A 19,775-nucleotide genomic window follows, 5' to 3' on the forward strand; every position below is an offset into this window, starting at 1 on the left:
ACAGCTCCCTCTTTCAGCTAGCTGCTAAACCTGTGATGTCGAACCTGCAGTTTGGATTTGAGGACCCAGAAAGCCTTTTCCAGACTTTTACCTCCAACATCTCTAGTCTTTCAGTCCAGTGCAGGTACTAAGGATCAATTCTAGCTGTCTTCTAATTGCAAAGTGTTGTGAACACCTCTCAAACACTGAGCTTCGTTAGTGTAGCAAACGGTCCTCTGGACAGAAAGCTGACAATCACTGGACAGCAGCAACAGGTTTCAGACTTCCAGATCTCCTGCCAGTAGCAAGACCTCTCAGATACCTTATGGCCTGTCCTGGCTTTGTCCATCTTTTTTTACAGCAACAAGTAGGTCCATGTGGTTCCATCCACCAGACTGAGCACCTGGCCCCGCTGCTCGGCTCCGGGACAAAGCGGGGACGGGGACGGGGACGGGGACGGGCCCCAAGCACCGCCCGCTCCCCGCCGCCCCTGGGCAGCGCCTTCAGTCCCAGGGGCTGGCAGGGAGCGAGCGCCTCTGCCGGCCGGCAGGATTATCCTAAACTGAAAAAGAGGAAATACGGTAAACCCAATTAAAACTCATACCCGTAAAGGGAAGAACTCCAATGCATAAATACAAGATTAAGGACAGCCGTGTAGGCAACAGCACGGAATAAACCGGCTTATAACTGGCATCAGAAAATGCAGGTAAATCTAAAATATGATGCTCTAAAACAGCGGACATTTTAGGGTGTATTAATAGAAGTCTCTCATGTAAGAACTTGAGAAAGATCAGTTACTTAAGCCAATAGACAATACTGCACGAGAGAAGATAGAAAGAAATCAGACACAAATAAATTAGTTTCATAGTTATCGGAAAAGCAGGGCCCTGGTAGTGAAAAGACATAGGGGAAAAATATAAAAAGGTAAGTATATTTGTCTTTCTCACCCTGTTGTCTGAAGAATATTTTATGCCCAAATGATGCATGAAGAGGAATTGAATAAGGCAAGCCTCACAAGACAACAGTGAGGGCTAGTGAGTTTCTTGATTTTAAAATACAGCTCGATGAAGATACGAGGAGGGTTACATGGCATGCTTCTCCTTCATAGCAGGCAGCAGGATCCCATAATCCGAAATTTTCTTCTTACTCCTGTATCACTGGCTTGACCATGAACCATACACAGCATCAGATAGGAGCAACCCTGAAAAACAATAGTAATAATAAGTTGTATAATTGGATACACGTAGCAAAATGTTCTTTATGGTTTTGTATTTATGTATTCAAAGAGACAAAGCTTTTTCAGGTAGCAAATGCAACATCAACAGCAGTGTGTACTGACAACAGTTCAATAATTTTAAGAGCATATGACTTGTGATGGGAGTCAGATTGCAACATGTACTCCATTTTTTAAATTCTGTCATTTTAGACATCACTTATGCTACCACGTAGAAATTTTTGATTTTATCCTAAACTATAGTTTCTCACTACCTTGGCCTGCAGGACAATGCTGAAGCAGCAATTTCTTCTCAGAAAGAGCAGTAAGGCATTGGAAAAGGTTGCCCAGGGAGGTGGTGGTGTTACTGTCCCTAGGGGTGTTTAAGGAAAGGTTGGACGTGGTGCTTAGGGATATGGTTTAGTGGGTGACATTGGTAGTAGGGTGATGGTTGGACCAGATGATGTTGGAGGTCTTTTCCAACCTTAATAATTTTGTGATCCTATGATTATCTTACTTGCACAGAATGCATCCTATCCCATTACCTGTTGTGCTGGCCCCGGCTGACAGGTAAGCTCCCAGCCCGTTGCTTCCTCCCTCACAGTGGGATGAGAGAGAACCAGAGTGGCAGAAGAAAGGGAATAAACCCCTCACGGGTTGAGATGCAGACAGTTTAATAAATTAAGGGTGGGGGGTGGGGGGAAAACACAACAAATGATGCAAAAGCAGTCTCTCAGCATCAACAAAGCAATGTTAATTCAGCCCCTGAGAAACAGATACCTTCAGAAAAACTCCCCTCAAACTCTATGACACTATATAGTGTAGAAAATCCCTTTTGTCAGTTTGGGTCAGCAGCCCCACCTGTGTTGCCTCTCTTCTTGCAAAAGAAACAGAGAAGGCCATGGTGTTATGCAAGCACAGCTCAGCACCAGTTAAAAAGCTAATGAGCTGTTTCCATTACCAGTTTAAAATACTGCACCATATGGGCTGAGAAAAAAATTAAATCCATCCCAGCCGAAGTGGCTACACTGAGAACTAGCTTGTGATTTAAACTTTTGGTCAATTAAAGAAGTTTTGTATAGAAGCATTTAGTGAAAATAAAAGTGTCCAGATAACAATAAGACACATGCGTGTGTGTATGTGTGTGAATATATATGTATATACATATATAAAATAAACAATCGTGTGTGATCGCTTGGAAAACTAGACTTTCCTAATGGTTTGCAGGTTTTCAGGAAACTAACTAGGTTTAATTCCAGCTGCTTCCTTACAAAAGCAATGAAATGCTCTTGAGTACACTTTTTTCTAATAATGCTGCCCCCCATTTTGCTTCTGTTTTATATTTCCATGAAGAACACTTGCTGGGAAGTATTATAAACGGCATATGAAAGAGCTTTTCAGCTGTCAATATGTTGCTACAGATCTATGTTTTAAATTCAAAGAACAGATCAAAGATTCCAGACTTGCAAATAATATGTATGTGTAGTATACTGTAGCCCACAGATCCTCAGATTTCTCATTGGGCTGTGAACATTGCTAACAGCAGTAATACTGCCAGGAGCAGCATCAGTTTCCTGTCCTGTACCAGACTTTGTATCACTTCTTGTGCCACTAGAGATATTAGTATCACAGTTCAGGAACCTGTGTTGCAACCGTATAGGTTGTGAAGATTAATAATATGCTGGAATAAAAATTGATTTTAGTTGTGGGTTGTTTGTTTGCCATATACATACACATATATATATTTTCCCCCTTCCAATCAAACTTTGCCATACTATGTGAATTGGATGTGTCACACAACCTTTCGAATTTTACACCACCACCCCTGACCCTTTCAGCAGCAGCTAATGAATGATCTGAAGCAAAGACTGGAAGTGTGCTTAATTCATGAGACCTTAGGAAGAATTAGTGTATAGGACTAATAATGTTGAGGTCAAATACTTGTGAGAGGTTTGTGATAGAGGCATGAATGTTTGTCTCAGCTTATATTATTTCTAGAAGGCTCTGTGGTAGATACAGTGTCAAAAATTGTACTTCTTAGCTGAGCTGCTTGAGATAACCTGCTTTTCTGAGATGAGCTGCTTTATCAATCGGGTTAGTATAGAAAGTGGCAAAACTGTTGCTGTGCAAAGAAATTGGAAATGCAGTTGGTATTCTTCACCAACTGAGAAATTATTTAGATTCAAGGTAGTTTCCCAGGAGCAGGTAAGAAACAATATGTTGCAAGATGTTTGTCTTTGAGAGGAAAGGGACAGGCACAAACATAGTTCAAGTGTCTTGTCAGTTAAAGGTAACTTTCTGAGTATGACCTAGTGAAATACTTTCCTGCTGAATCCATAAGTAAGGATCTAGACACGAATTATTAGAAATCTATGATTCAGAAATCATTTGGGAATACTGAACCTGAAATCTATGGTTATTTATTCTATCCAATAGATATCTATTTCTTCTGTAATTCCTTCTTTTTTTTTTTTTTGGTAACTATTGTCTGGTTCCTACAACTGTACATCTATAAAGGTATGATCATAATATTTTGCTTTCACTGTGAATTTATTCCAAAACTGCACAGCTTTAGTTATTTCCTGAAGCTCTCAGAAGTCCCGGTTACAGAACTGCCATAAAAACCTACATAGATAATTCTAAATTGGTTTTACAAAAAGCTTGTCAAAAGTAGTATCAAGTCCTTCCCATGCCCTTGAAGTCCTTGTGCCACTTTTCCTGATTTTACAGCTTCAGTTTTATTTCTTAAAACAGGCAGTCTCTTCTGATATATCTTTTCCCTTGTTTGTCTGGATTTTATATTACCAAGGCCTCAGTCTCAAGGACTCCTTACGTCTTGTGTACAGTCCTTTAAGTTTAATGCATAACTCATTAAAGCCTGTGTCAATATTTGCATTTTGTTTCCAACTGTCTGATTTATGTGAGAGAAAACACTGAAATTGGCTTTGTGACATATTTTGTTGCATCTTTTTGTAAAGAAAAGATCCTCTATTTTTGTTTGCTTGTTTGTTATATCTTCAGTCATAAATAGTTGGGTAAAAGTATAACTATAGTAAGTACAACGTTTTTAGGCTGTTAAGTGATTTTGATTTAACAGTCTCAGTGTAATATGTGTTTTAATTAATAATGTAATGAATTGCATATTTTTTCTGGAAACAGAGGAAACTGGAGCATTGATATTTAATCATTTAACATATTTTGCTATAACCTTATCATGACTTCATATTTTTCTTACTGACCAGCAAATGTCTTCTCTCAGGCACTATGGGTCCCCAGTGAGGTCATTCTGCTGCTGAGCTCTGAGATGCCTTTCTGATGCTGCCAGAGGCTCCACCATCAGATGATCTGTGCTGTTCACCTCAGAGCCTGAAATGGCTGTAAGAGAGGATAACCCTCAGTGCACACATTAAGCAGGTGGAGGAGGAGGCATCTTCACGGTGGCAGGAAAACCCATGCTTCTGTGTATTTGCTTACTCTCAAGTTGCTCCATGTTTCTCTGTCTCTCACTAGCATGGAAGGATATCAGGTCTAGAAGGGCTACAATAGAACATTAAATAGCACTGTTTCTGAAAACATCAAGAGCTTCTGTGCATTTTATTACACTTCTGCTCTTCTAGGTGTTGTGCTTTAACACAGCACGCAGCTAAGTGTCCCATGGCCATTCACTTGCTCCCCCCACCCCACCCCCCCCCGCAGTGGGTCACTGGGATGAGGGAGAGAACTGGGGGGAAATAAAGTAAAACTCATGGGTTGAGATAGTTGAATAGGACAGAAAAGGAAGGTAAAATAATAACAAAAGAATATACAAAAGAAGCAACACACAACACAATCACTCACCATCAGACGACAAATACTCAGCCAGACCCTAAGCAGCAGTAGCTCACCCAAGCCAACTCCCCCCCAGGTTTTACTGTCAAGCATAACACCATATGGTATGGAATACCCTTTTAGTGAATTGGGGTTAGCTGTCCTGGTTCTGTTCCCTCTTAGCTCCTTGTGTACCCCCAGCCTCCTTGCTGGCAGGGCGGTGTGAGAAACTGAGAAGTCCTTCCCTCTATGCAAGCGCTGCTCTGCAACAACTAAAATGTTGGTGTGTCATCAGCATTCTTCTCATCCTAAATAGAAAACAGAGCACCATACCAGCTACGAGGAGGAAAAATATCTCAGCTGAAACCAGGACGCTAGGTGACACATCTTAATTTACCATGAGATACCCTTCCTTGCATTTGGCTTTTGTATGGAGGGGTAAATAGTAAGTGTCCAAAGGAACACTGTGTGGCTACACTTCCCAAATTTTTCTTATAATGTAGCTTTCTTTCTTTCTTTTTTTTTTTTTTTTTTTTTGTGTGTGTGTGTGTGTGTGGTTTTTGTTCTTGTTGTTGTTTCTTGTTGTTGTTTTGCTTGTTTGTTTGTTTCTGCTCTATGCTTCATAGTCCCGGGAGCAAACAGACCAAAGTTATTTTTTAGAATGAGATGAACAGGCCAGATCATCTTGGCCTCAATCAGGAAATCTTTTTTTGCCTTCTGTTCAAGATCTGCTCATCAATTTAACATTCAAGAAAAATAAATTGGTTAAGGGAAGTGATTGTCCCACTCCGATCTGCACTGGTGCAGCCTCACCTCAAGCACTGTGTGCAGGTTTGGGCACCATAGTATAAGAAGGACATAAAACTGTTAGAGAATGTCCAAGGAGCATAACAAATGTGGTGAAGGCTTTAGAGGGCAAGGTAGAGGGCAAGGAGAGGCTGAGGTCACTTGGTTTGTTTGGCACAGAGCAGAGTAGGCTGAGGGGAGGCCTCATGGCAGCCTGCAGCTCCCTCACGAGGGCAGCGAAGGGGCAGGCGCTGAGCTCTGCTCTCTGGGGACAGCGACAGGACCCGAGGGAACGGCATGGAGCTGGGACAGGGGAGGGTCAGGCTGGGGGTTAGGGAGAGGTTCTGCACCCAGAGGTGGTCGGGCACTGGCACAGGCTCCTCAGGGCAGTGGTCACAGCACCAAGCCTGCTGGAGGTGTTTGGACAGCACTCTAAAATACAGTTTGATTTTTGTGTGGTGCTGTGTGGAGCCAGGATGATGATCTCTCAATGATCCTCATGGGTCCCCTCCAACTCAGGATATTCTGTGATTCTGTGATTCTAATTAATAAATTCCACATGCTTGTTATCAAAAAATACCCTGAACTTAGACTTTGCATGTATTTTTGGTGTTAATATCTACCATGAATGTAATTGTTCTGGAAAATCTTGCTAGGGTATCAATAAAGAAAAAATGAAACAATATAATATAGAGAAAAAGGTGGAGTTCTGATCCTGTAAAGTGTTAAAGTAGATCTAGAAAACTAGTTTTAGGTAGTAAACTTCAAAGCAAGTGTTCTGAGGAGCAACCAAGGGAACCGGGGCTGTTTAGTATGAAGAAGGGGAGCCTGAGAGGAGATGCCATCACACTCTACAAATACCTGAAAGGAGGCTGCAGTGTTTATCTCTTCTGTTAGGTGACAACTGATAGGATGCAAGGAAATGGCCTGAAGTTACACCAGGAGAGGCTTAGTTTGGACATACGATATTGGGAGTGTGCTATGGGCCACATGATTAAGAAGATCAAGCGAATGCAAACCTATATAGACAGATGGAAGCAGCCTCGCACTCACAAGCCCAGGTCCTTCATGGGGGACTTCAGCCACCCAGATTCCTGTTGGAGGGACAGCATGGCAGGGCATAAGCAATCCAGGAGACGAGACTCCACAGCCTCTCTGGGCAACCTGTCCCAGTGCTCTGTCACCCTCACAGCAAAGAAGTGCCCCCTCATATTGAAATGGAACCTCCTTTGCTTCAGTTTGTGCCCATTGTCTCTCGTTCTGTTGCTGGGAACAACTGAAAAAAGCCTCGTTCCATCCTCTTGACACCTTCCCCTCAGATATTCATATACACTGATGAGGTCTCCGCTTAGTTCTCTTTTCCAAGCTAAAAAGGCCCGGTTCTCTCAGCCTGTCCTCATACAACAGGTGCTCCAGTCCCCTAATCACTTTTGTAGCCCTAATTTGTAAATTGCCTGTAGGAAGCTTCTTCTGTACTTCAGAAGTAATTTGAGACCCTCGAATGGGCAGTGAGCCCCCCAGGGACACAAGAGCACAATCTCTGATGGTGCTGCAGGACAGTATTCCTGTCTGAATAGGGCCTTGTCTCCTTTCACTGCAGAAGCTGCAGCTGCCTCACCTGGGGAAGTATAACTGAGTACCTAAATTGAAACCATTAACATGTATGGAGGTAAAGGAGTGCCCTGATTTTCATGGACACAAGGAAAAAACTCGTGTTTGGAAGTTTTGCATTAGTAATTGGGTTGCACAATTAGATTCTAACACTCTCTGGTCTGGAAGATGCCACCTTCCTCCAGGATTCCTCCTTAATCAGACCTCACACTGAACAGCAGACAGATCAGGTAGCACAGCTCACATCTGTGCTAGGTGATGGAGAACCCAACGTGTGAATCGGGAAGAATCGAGTAGTTTCTGGCCTCCACAGCATTTATTTAGAAGCCTTTCCACTCTTTGGCTTGTTGATGTGTCCGGGCCTAGGACAACTGCTCTCCCTGAAATGGTTCAGCCCTAGGGCCCAGACCAGGACAAGCAGCCATGCTTTGGGCGCTACGGAGGGAACACCGACGGGGCCAGCAGCCCCCCCCGAGACCCTCCCGCCCCGCGGCTGCGCCGTGCGGTGCCGGGCGTTCTCCGCGCCCCGTGACGCGGCGGGGAGGGGCCTCGCGCCCATTGGCGGCCGGCGGCGGCGGAGGAGCAGAGCCCGGCGGCGGCCTCGGCAGCGGCGGAGCGGAGCGGGGCAGGGCAGGGCAGGGCGCGGCGCGGCGCGGCGCTCGCAGGCCGGCAGGATGCTGGAGATCCAGCTGGACGATGGCGGCGTGGGGGGGTACCCGGGCGACGACTACTGCTCGGGCTCGGTGATGTCGGAGCGGGTGTCGGGCCTGGCCAACAGCATCTACCGCGAGTTCGAGCGGCTCATCCACTGCTACGACGAGGAGGTGGTGAAGGAGCTGATGCCGCTGGTGGTGACGGTGCTGGAGAACCTGGACTCGGTGCTGACCGACAACCAGGAGCACGAGGTGGAGCTGGAGCTGCTGCGGGAGGACAACGAGCAGCTCCTCACGCAGTACGAGCGCGAGAAGGCGCTGCGCAAGCAGGCCGAGGAGGTGAGCGCGGCCCCGCCGAGCCCCCCCCCCCCCCCCCGCCGGGCTCGGCCTAACGGGCCCGGCCCAGCCCCGCCCCGCGCCGCCTCCTCGGCGCCCCCCGGCCCCCGCTCGGCCCCGCCGCCGGGCATCCAGCGCCCAGCGGGGGCCTCCCCCCGGGGGGCGGCGCTCGAGGGCGGGCCGGGGGTCCCGGGGGGCCTCCCGTGAGGCGGCGGCCGGCGGGGCCGCGCATCCTCGGAGGGGGGAGGCCGGGGCCGTGAGGGGGAGCGGGGCGCTTCTAGAAGGGCCGGCGGGGCCCGGCCGGGGAGAGCGCGGCCCCCTGGGCCCCGGTGGTGCCGGGCAGCGCCGCCAGCCCGCCCGGGGGGGGCCCCCTGCCTCCTGCGGGAGCGGCCATCGCCCCGCCGCCGGCTGCGCGCACAGCCGGGCTCTTTTTCCCCTGCATCACCGTGCGCCTGGAGCCAGGCGGGCAGGGACGGGGGCTGCCCAGCCGCCCGCTCGGAAGGGGGAAGGAGAATGAATCAGAAATAGCTGCGGCGCTGTCAGTTCGAAGAATGCACTCTACAGCACCGGCAGCAAATTGGTGGCTTGAAATTTCGTACTAGTTTGTGGTTTAAAAAAAATTATTCTTGTTAATTTCTTGAGCCATGTCAAGCTGATGTGAAAATGGTGGCCTGCCTCACTGTAGCAGTCTAGTGCAGACAAACATCCCTTTCAATGCCAGCAGTAAGCTGTTTGGAGCAAAAATTATATTTAAAGATCTGATTTTTGAAACTCTTTTTTTTTTTCCAAAACCATACATTGGGAAACAATAGTTTTCCGAGTTAGAGTCTGCAGTTCCCTGGAGCACAGGTTTACCTCCTGTGAGCACTGCGCTCATCTGGGCCAGGGGATGGCCAAGTGGATGGTGGGGAGAACAACCCTGCCGATGGAAGGTGACAGATCCTTGGTCTGCAGAGGCTTCGGCGTAGGCGCAAAAGAGAGGGGAGATGACTTGCACTGTCTCCCCTCGCTACATGTGTGCCTGTCTCTGCCGAAATCAAGAGCATCTTGTTGGCCATAAATGAGGTCTGCCAGCCTGAGGTGTGCTATTTAGCCTGCTAAAGTAATAGTAATGGGCTGTGAGATGGGTTAAAGCACTGGTGGTAGAAAAAGTCCATCGCCTGCCATATCATTTACACTTCTCCAAAAAACTAGTTGCAAAGTCATCTTTTGCCATCTTTTAAACTGCAAGCAAAAGATTTAAACTTCAGTAGTCATCATTATGAATCATATTCTGATTTGCTGAGAGGTAATTAATGAAATAGCTTCTGAACTCCGGAACTGTAAAACACTGTAAAAGTGTTTTTGTTCCTTAATAATGACTTGCAAGAATCTTGCTAACATAAAGATGAGGGGGGCACCAATGGTCCGTTACTAATGCCAAAAGCTAGAATCAGGCAAATAAAGTTTTACTCCTTATTTTAATTATGTATTAATGGTCTGATATTTTAATTAATAAAATCAATAAACAATCTTTACAGTTCTTATGAAAGCATGTAAGGATTTAAAAGTGACGGAGTACTTGGAACTTGACTTATTAAATATTCCACAGAGCCAGTATTTTGCTGCTTCTGAGAAACAAAAATGTTTGAAAGCCCGATATTAATTGGATGAAGGGGGGAGGGAATGGGACTTCAGATGGGAAATGGAACAGCACGTTTGGGATGATCTTGCATCTTTGGACTTGGGTAGATTTCTACTCTCAAGCATCTCTCTAGCGTTTTCTTCATGTGTTCCAAGTCCCTGGAAAAAAATGAAGTGACAACAGTTGCAGTCCCTGCAAGCGATGCTCAGGAACCAGAGCAGAATGCCATTTGCCGAGATTTAAAAAGTATTCCGTCATTCTTATGCACAGGTGAACTGAAGTGGGCAAAAGTGTCTGCAAAGAGACTTTTTAACAAAACAAAAACAGACAAACAAAAAAAACAGCGAATAGATAATGTACTTCTTATGAGAACAAGTGAGTGTTCTCCTACGTTATCCGTGCACATTCCAGTGCCTAAAGGGGGCAACAGGAAAGCTGTGGAGGGACTCTGTCAGGGATCGTAGCAATAGGACAAGGGGTGCTGGCTTTAAAAGGGGGTAGGTTTAGATTGGATATGAGGAAGTAATTATTCACTCAGAGAGTGGAGAGGCACTGGGACAGGTTGCCCAGAGATGTGGTTGCCCCATCCATGGCATCGTTCAGGGACGGGCTGGATGGGGCTTTGGAACCTGGTCTGGCGGGAGGTGCCCCTGCCCATGGCAGGGGGTTGGAGCTGGGTGATCTTTAAGGTCCCTTCCAACCCAAACCATTTTGTAAGTCTGTGAGTCTTTTTTAATATTTTTTTTTTTGCGACGAAGTTTATGTGAGCAGTGTGAGGCAGTTACCCCAATAACTCACACGGTGCTAACCACTTTCAGCAATATTTGGGGAAAACAGAAAGGCTCAGTATCTTTTTCTTGTGAAAATCATTTGGCGTTTCTCCAAAAGGCCTTTGAAGGCCCTACCTGCAGAAGAGGCTGGCAGAGCAGGGCTGCCGCTAAGCCATGTGGAGCGTTTAGCGTGTGGGACTGGGCACACATGGGTTTGGCTCCTCTCTGCCCTTACAGGGCTCCCATCCAGTCTCAGCACATGTTGCTTGCCTGGTGTCTGCTCAGGAAGGGGCTGAGTTCCAACAGGGACAAGGAAGGGTCTAGGAGACACCAGCAAAGAAAACACAAGGAAAACAAGTTTTAATGAGTCCATCGTTAATGAGACATTCTGTGTTATGTAAACCTCTTTTCTCTGTGCCCTAAGTATGGTCTTCTGCAGAGATTCACAGTCGTATGCGGAGTGTAACTCTTAGATGACTGGGCAAGTGTTAATGCACGTAAAAGCTTCCACAGCCTGTAAGATGTGAAGTGCAGGGTTGGTCGTGGTACATTAGCATTGCTTCCTGGAGTGCAGAAGAGTGATGGGGATCTCTGTCAGGTGTGGCGCTGGTCTGCAGGCATCTCATTGCATGAAAACCGCTTCCAGTGTGATTTTACGTACTGCACGGGAAAGGTAGTGGCAGTCCAGGTGAACAAAGAGTGAGTTAGTAGCAAAGCCAATTAACGATTTGCAGCATGAGTTAATCCTCGTTAGAATTTTTTAAATGAATGTTCATTTGCCATGCACGTATGCGTGGTGTAAAAAGAAGTCCCTGGTGCTGCTTAGTAGGTCTGACCCCCTAATAAATGGCTTTTGTAGTTAGTGCTCTGCACAGGGGCACTCCGGTGCCTGGGAGCATTGGAAAATGGTTAAAGAAACCTTGGTCTCAGTAAATGCGGCTATGAGCTGTAAATAACTTTTCCTCCTGTGGTAGCAGGTCTGTTTCTAGGCGTGATGCGTTGGCGCTGCCTGAGTCAGTCCCTGGGCCTCTGTTCAGCTCCAGGAATGAGGAGACAGGCACTGGTGTGCTTGTTACAGCAGTCTGCCGTGCTGCAGCTGGCAAAGGCTTCTCTCACTGTCAGTGTCCAGTCAGACCTGGCTGAGGCTGTGGAAGTGCTTTGATGGCATCGTTGCTGTGGAACGTGCAGGAGATCCGTGAGTGTCACTATCCCACTTCGAAGAAAAGCAACATACCTGTACTCCAACAGCACGTTGCCGTGGCCATCAGTTCCTATTGAAGGTTTGCTGGTTGCACTGTTATTTTACAGTAACACCGCTTTTGCTTACCAGTGTTTTGTATTTATGAAATAGTTGGAGATGCCTTTGGTGTTTTGTTAGCAAATCACTGTTTTGGCAAAAAGCGATCTTTGGAGAGCTGTGTGCTGTGATTTCCACAGGTTTCTGTGGGATGTGAGGTATTTAAAGAGCTCTTCAACTGGGTGGCAATACTGCAAGTTCACTAGCTTGTGTCAGCATCTTAAGCAACAGAAAAACTTCTGAAAACTGCCCTCAGCCCAGTTTAAGGGATGCTTTAAACATGATCCCTCCCTCTTTGGCTAATTAACAAGATGGTGAGGTAAGGTGTTGAAAGTGAGGCTCTGTGCTCAAACTTCTGGTGTTCTCCACTGTGAATGCTTTCTCCCTTTCTGCCTCATATTTTCTGTTTCTGGAACGATGGCAGTCTGGGAAGGCACTTCCCATTTCCATACCCTGAAATCAGAACTCCCGGATAGCTGGTTAAATGGGAGATCCTGCAGCCTGATGGTGACCTCATAGTGTCAGAAGGGGAAAAGCAGTCAGGAATAACAGATGTCAGAGAAAGAAAGGCTTTGCATATCACTTGGATGCTTTTCACGAAATGTAGTTGAAAGCAACTGGCAAGCGTGAAATGCAGACTAACTTCACAACCAGCCATGTGCAAGATCTGTCCTTACATTTTTCAAACTCCTGCTCTTCCATTCCCGATGCCTGCGGGCAGTGTCAGATTGTGGTAACAGAATGAGCAGCAGAATCTGTAAGGTTCTGTATCTGTACCTATCTGTAGTGTTCTTCCAATTTAACTCAAGTCCACCTCTATTGTTGTGTTGATTTACTAATGTTGATCCTGAAGTAACTAGTTTCTTTGTTATCTTGAAAAATACTGTAAGATTGTACTGATGGTTTTCTACTGAGCCCGCTAATACTAGGTGTCACATTTGTGACACTTACCTCCCTCTTGTTACATGATTCCAAAAGAAATCCATTTAACTATTCAGAAGTAAAGGGCAATGCAAGTGTGAGCATCTGTCAAGTGATCACCTCTTCTGGGTGAGGCAAACCTGAAATCATTGGGGTATTAATAATCTTTTCTCATATTTATGTCTCTTGTCAGGGATAGGAGCTGAACATGATTCAGAATTTAATACAGTGTTGAAAATTATGACTCAAACATAACACTGAAGATGATAAAATTAACTCCATATATTTAAAATAAGCAACAACAAAAATTGTTCCTGGAGAACTGTGTTCCAGATTCATACCTAAGTAGGCAAGCATTGGTTGTAAGTTCTCGTTTTTCTCCTTTCTTTCTTACCTGGTAAACTACTCTTACAAGCTATCCGTAGCAACAGCAATAACCTCGTCTGTGATTCAGCCTTCTGTCAGTGTGTGCGCTGTGTGCAAGGCGGAAGTCTTTTGATTCTGAACATGCTTTCCTTACAGAAAATTGTAGCAATAAAACCAAATAGGATTGTAAGCCAAGGATGTGATTTTGTGTTACCTGTCACCTGCTGCAGGACTGTGATTAATGCTAATGCAGATGATAATGGTACAGGGAAGGGATGAAGTATCTATAAGATGGCTTGGGGACGTTCACTGGGAAACAAGTAAATGGTGTCTCTTGTCTAGTCAGGCGGGAGGGTAGAGAATTGCCTCCTTGCACTGAAGAACTACTTGCTGGACTTCTAGATTGCTCTTAAACTTCTGCAGGCAGGTCTTCCACTCTGTCAGGCTGAGGAAGGGCAGGAGCAGGAAAGGAAGCAATGACCACTTTCCCATCTCCTGCAGTGTGATTTTAGTATTATGGACAGCAGTCTGCCATTATTCACTTCCCTGTTTGGGTGTCACTTGGTCAGAAATAGCAGCAGACATTTGACAGATTGTGGATCTGGGATAACAGAGTGAACTAAAGCCAGGCTGGCAGCAGAGAAGCATCTTGATAAATACACAGTGCTGGTCCTGGGACCTCATCTCCTGGGGGATCCTTCTCAGTGGCAGACCACTTGGCTCTGGTTTTGTGATGCAGGAGAGAGATGTCATTCTGTCGGTGATGAGCCAAGCTTGTCTGAAGTCTGATGTACAGGTACCAGAGGATTTAAGAATAAGAGTTTGCCAGCAGACATTCAGGCAAATGTAGTCAAATCTTAACTACAAACGAGATCATTTGTTTTACAATCTCTTGGAAGGGTTTTGTTGGGGGTACACAGGAGGTGTGTTCTGAAGCTTGTGGGTGATTGTTTTATACTGGATGAGCTATGTAAATATCAAGTGGATCAAATGCTGATTAAAAGCTAAAATACAAAATGTATTTTTCCTCTGCCTAACTCCAAGGTATTACTTGTGTAAACACAGAAGTAGCGTGCCCTTCCCTCGCCTTTTTTGGTCTTTCCCCCATAACATGTTTTTGTACAGAATGTTTCTTCTATGCAAAAACTATATATATATAGTTTTTAAATATATATATATAAAAAAAAATATATATATATATATATTTAGCATATTAGAGGTATTTGTAGCTGACAAATGGTTACTGGAACAATACTTACTAAAAACAGCTATTCTGCTATTTTCTAATGTGTTATATGAATTTTACACTGATTATATGAAACACATTTGGAGATCCTTCAGTTTACAAGTTTGATTAATCTTAAGAAGATTGTCAGAACAGTGATAGGCAATAGCACCTGACCATGAGGTACGTATTTCTGAATCAGTTCTTTATGAGGAATCAGGCTTTCAAAATGCAGTGCCTGTTAGTCTTTGCCCTGCGGGAAGCTTGCTTGATTCTCAGTAATCTTTGAGGGGGGAAAAAAATACTATATCCAAACATAGATCCTCCACATAAACACAGATCCTTCATCCTCTTTCTGTCACTTAAGCATATGACGTTTATTAATATTCATAAATAGCAGTGTGTTATTAAAATTACTTTTCAAGTAAAATTATTCTGAGCAAACAATATGAGCTGTTACTTCTTTTTAAGATCCATTTGAGGGCTTTAAACCAGGGTTGCTGGGAGAGGGGAACCCCAATACATCCCGCTCCTCCCAGTTTGATGGTGGTGTCAGTGATAGTTGCCCAAAGCCTGGAAAAGGTTCATGGGTCACCAGGAGAGCACCTGAAGAGCAGGACAAAGGAATTTCAGCCACTCCAGCCAGTAAGTCAGCTTCATAGTAAGTTTGCAGACAGCACCAAGTTGGTGGGAAGTGTCAATCTGCCAGAGGGTAGGAAGGCCCTGCAGAGGGACCTGGACAGGATGGGTTGATGGGCAGAGACCAGTGGGATGAGGTTCAACAAGGCCAAGTGTTGGGTCCTGCACTTTGGCCACAACAACCCCATGCAGCGCTACAGGCTTGGGGGAGAGAGGCTGAAAAACTGCAGAGGAAAAGGATCTGGGGGTGCTGATTGATGCTTGCCTGAACATGAAGCGGCAGTGTGCTCAGGTGGCCAAGAAGGCCAACAGCATCCTGGTTTGTATCAGGAATAGTGGTGCCAGCAGGGCTAGGGGAGTGATCATCCCCTTGTACTCTGCTCTGGTGAGGCTGCACCTCAAGTGCTGTGTTCAGTTTTGGGCCCCTCAGAACAAGAAGGACATTGAGGCCCTGGAACATGTCCAGATAAAGGCTACGAAGCTGGTGAAGGGCCTGGAGCACAAGTCCTGTGAGGAGCGGCTGAGGGAACTGGGGGTGTTTGGTCTGGAGAAGAGGAGGCTCAGGGGAGACCTCATTGCTCTCTGCAACTACCTGAAGGAAGGTGTGGGGAGCTGGGGGTCAGCCTCTTCTCATGGGTAACTAGTGATAGGACTAGAGGGAATGGCCTCAAGTTGTGCCAGGGGAGGTTCAGGTTGGAAACGAGGAGACATTTCTTCTCAGCAAGAGCAGTCAGGCATTGGAATGGGTTGCCCAGGGAGGTGGTGGAGTCACCGTCCCTGGGGGTGTTCAAGGAAGTGCTGAACGTGGTGCTTAGGGACATGGTTTAGTGGGTGACATCAATAATAGAGTGATGGACCAAATCTAAGACCATTTAAGGAACCTGAAGGTGTACAGGTCCGTGGGACCTGATGAGATGCATCTGAGGGTACTGAGGGAACAGGCAGACGAAGTTGCTAAGCCATTATCAATCATATTTGAGAACTTGTGCCAGTCTGGTGGAGTTCCCACTGACTGGAAGAGGGGAAACATAACCCCCCTATTTAAAAGGGAAGAAAGGAAGAGCTGGGGAGCTACAGGGCAGTCAGTGTCACCTGTGTGCCTGGTGAGATCATGGAGCAGATCGTCCTGGAAACTGCGTGGAGGCCCATGGCAAATAAGGAGGTGACTGGTGGCAGTCAGCATGGCTTCACTGAGGGCAAACGGCGCCTTGGCAGATCTGGTAGCCTTTTGCGATGGGATTAGAGCATTGTTGGCTAGGGGAAGAGCTGCTGGTGTCATCTACCTGGACTTGTGCAAAGCACTTGACACCATCCTGCATGCTATCCTGGTCTGAAAATTGGCGAGAGATGGATGTGACGGACGGACCGCTTGGTGTAAGGAAGTGGCTGGGTGGCCGCACTCAGAGAGTTGCGGTCAAAGGGCTTCGGATGCAGGTGGAGCCCAGTGACGAGTGGTGCTCCTCTGGGGTCAGTACTGGGACCGGTGCTGTTGAACTTTGTTGGTGACATGGAGAGTGAAACTGAGTGCACCCTTGGCAAGTTTGCCCGTGACACCGAGCTGTGTGGTGGGGTCGGACACGCTGGAGGGAAGGTGCCATCCGGAGGGACCAGGACAGGCCTGAGAAGACTTAAGCTTTCAGTTTCTCTGAACTAAGCCCAAACAGCAGTAACAAATCCAGGAATCCTTTTAAAGATGACCTGCGTAGTGGGAATAAAATTGGTCTTGTACCTTCTTTTGCTTCCTAATTTACTGCCCAGAGATACATGATTATTTTCCTTAAAGTCAGTTAATTTTTATTGCCACTAAAAACATGATTCCTGCCTGAGCAGGGTGGCACAATCCTGGATGGAGAGTTAGGAAAAGGTGGGCATCTCGAGCCAAAAGAGCTGAGCAAGAGTGAAAGCTGAAGACGTGAGATGTGATGTGGATTTAGAAATTGGTCGTAATTAAGTTTGTCAGCAGAGCTTTACCGTGGAGTAGTTCCAGCAAATCCCTGAGAGCAGGTGGAGGAAGATAGATTTTTTGGTATAGCTTAGACCAGTCATCCAAGCCCAGTTAAACTTCTTCGTTAGGTCTGTGCTCAGTGTAACTGTCTTGGTTATTTTTTTTTCACTCGGTGTGAAATGATATAGTTATTCTGGAAAGAGTTTCAAGAAAAAATCTGCCCTTTTTAAAATCCCCAAAGCAGATCACTGGATATTTGTTAATGACTAAGTGGTTTCAATGTTGAATTGACATTTCAAAGAGAAAATGCTTTTACTTAAAAGTCTAAAACTTTGTACAGTCTTAAAATTTAATGAAAAAGTCTATGCGTAGCCTCTGAGATATCCAGTAACTCTTTTAAGAATATAGAGAGGAAAAAAAGGTATTAACATTTCTGGTATTTCTAGAAAATACTGCATCAAAAAAGCTATGGGGAAAATAAAATGTGTTGTAATACATCTGGGCAGAATGGAAAAGAAACTTAAAAGCGCCTTTAAGGATTAAAAGCACTGCAGAACAGCGAGTGCAGGAAAAATAAGACATGACCAAAGTGTTTTTGCATGTTTCTATAAATACAGGTTGTAGGAATAAAAACTGACTCATTGTTCAGATGAAGTTACTGAAGGGTTTTAAAGTCAACAGGAATGATAAATGATGGGACCTTTCAGTCACCTGAAGAGAGGATCCAGTTCACCAGCATCGTGACGTCTCCGCTGTGGCTGCTAATTCCAGTAAAAGGAACGGAAAATGTGCGCGTGGCTTACCTGAGAGTAGTCAATGGCTGTATTGCTTCATGTGATGGGTTTTAACAAACCCCAGAGAAAGAGTATTTCCCTATATTTAATTGCATTAATTTCTGTGGGAATCTTATTAAATGATTTTCAACCAGATTGTGTCTCCTGGAGTCCAGTGAGGTTTTACTCTTTAAAATTGTATTTGCCACGTCCCCTTCTGCTGCAGTCTCCAAAGAGACGGGCTGAGGGCTCTGCTGCTGCTCCATGGGACTGCTCTGCTCTGCAGGGAGTCGCTGTTTGTAGAGGGCAGTACTTGCCCTGTGCAGGGTACAGAGGAGGGTGAAAGCAATCTTACCTTCCCAGTGTTCATGGTTTTAAACAGAGATTTCAGCAGTTCACTGTACGCGTGTTGTGATGAGTCTGTCAGAACCCAACCTAAGGGGCATTTTGCAGGCATACCGAGAATAGGAGCTGTAGGGCTGGCAGCAAAGCGTGCTTCGGAGCTGTTTGCCCTTCATAATCCTGAGTTATCTCTCCCAAGGCCTGCTCTTTTCAAGAAAACATCTTAAATGTAGATTAGAGATCTCCCCTTTATTTTTTGTTCGCTCTCTTCCTATGCAGCTCTGAATAAGGGGCTGTAGGGCTGCTCCAGTGGTCTCTGCAGTTTGTCTAAATGGAAGACATGAAGTGAGAAAAAAGACACCCTGCAGCGTGGTATGATTATGTGCACATGTAATCTCTGAGAGGAGAGCTGGTGCTGTGGTTTTACCTCCCATGGATGTTGCTGTTTAGGAATAATGTAATGAGGCACAGTAGAGATGAAAGAGAAGTTTTGGATCCTCGAGGTCAGGAAAGGATTTGTTCTAAAGCTGGTTTGATAGCTTCAGTGACCTTCCTTGTAAGTGTGGTGGTCCTGTGCTTTACATGTGGTTTGCTGTGGAGAGGGTGTGCATGGGTAACAGAACAAACGTCTTCTGAGCTGTATGGATTGTTCCATGTGCTTGTGGTGGGTAATGCTATCAGAACTAATTGAGTTTCCCAGTCTAGTAATACTGATGGTAAGTTATTGCAGCAGTACATGTTAGTTGGCTGTACAGAACCATTCATGGGCCCACGTACAACATGAAAACTAGGCTTGCTTAAATATACTTAGAGATGTGAAGGTGGCATTTGCTTTCCAGGGGCCACGTTTAGTTTAAATGTGTCATGAAAGCAGCTGTGACTACAGCTCTAATCTAGAGTCACATACAGTATCAGTCCACTATAGTGGAGCTAAATGGAATATTTTGTGTGTTTTACTTTTCTAGCATTTTTTTCTCTGCTCTACATTGATAGCATCTGATATAGAGAATGACTAAAGTCCCTGGTCGAAAGTAACATTTTACAGAAATCTGAGCCTGATATTAGGTACTATTTTGTTGTGATTTCATAACGAGGTTAGTATGTGTGTAAAAATCCTTCCTAAGTAACCTGTGTTGCTGTGTGTGCTGTTGACACTTTGTTGTTGCTAATCAGAGTTATCAGAGATGATCCCTTCCCTGCCTTCTTTGCCAAGAGTGGCAAGCCAAGCCTTTTCTTTCAAAATATAAATTCATCGAATTCTGCTGCGAGAATCTTTTCCTCCGCTCACTTGGTCATGTTTGGTCGGCTCCCACATATCAGAGCCTTTCTCCAGTTCATTGCTGGGGTATTTAACGATCACTGGGCACTGAGGTTACTCTGAGCTCCTTGCCTATGACTGGTTCCCCAATAAGGCCAGCATGGAAGAGGAGGAGTGGGGGAAGAGATGTCAGAAGTTCTGGGGTTAGTGGTGTCTGGCTGGGGGAAGGC

General features: G+C 45.5%; 1 protein-coding gene across 1 annotated transcript in view; it reads left to right on the top strand.

The window, feature by feature from the left end:
* Positions 1–8,001: 8,001 nt before the first annotated feature.
* MAPK8IP3 (mitogen-activated protein kinase 8 interacting protein 3) overlaps positions 8,002–19,775 on the top strand; it is a 69,236-nt gene continuing 57,462 nt past the window's right edge. The window contains exon 1 of the mRNA XM_084296023.1: positions 8,002–8,388. Coding sequence (XP_084152149.1) covers positions 8,071–8,388 — 318 coding nt within the window. The 5' untranslated portion in view covers positions 8,002–8,070. The remainder of the gene's footprint in view (positions 8,389–19,775) is intronic.

Source organism: Netta rufina (assembly GCF_964035555.1).
Source record: "Netta rufina genome assembly, chromosome: 15".
NCBI classification, from domain to species: Eukaryota; Metazoa; Chordata; class Aves; order Anseriformes; family Anatidae; genus Netta; species Netta rufina.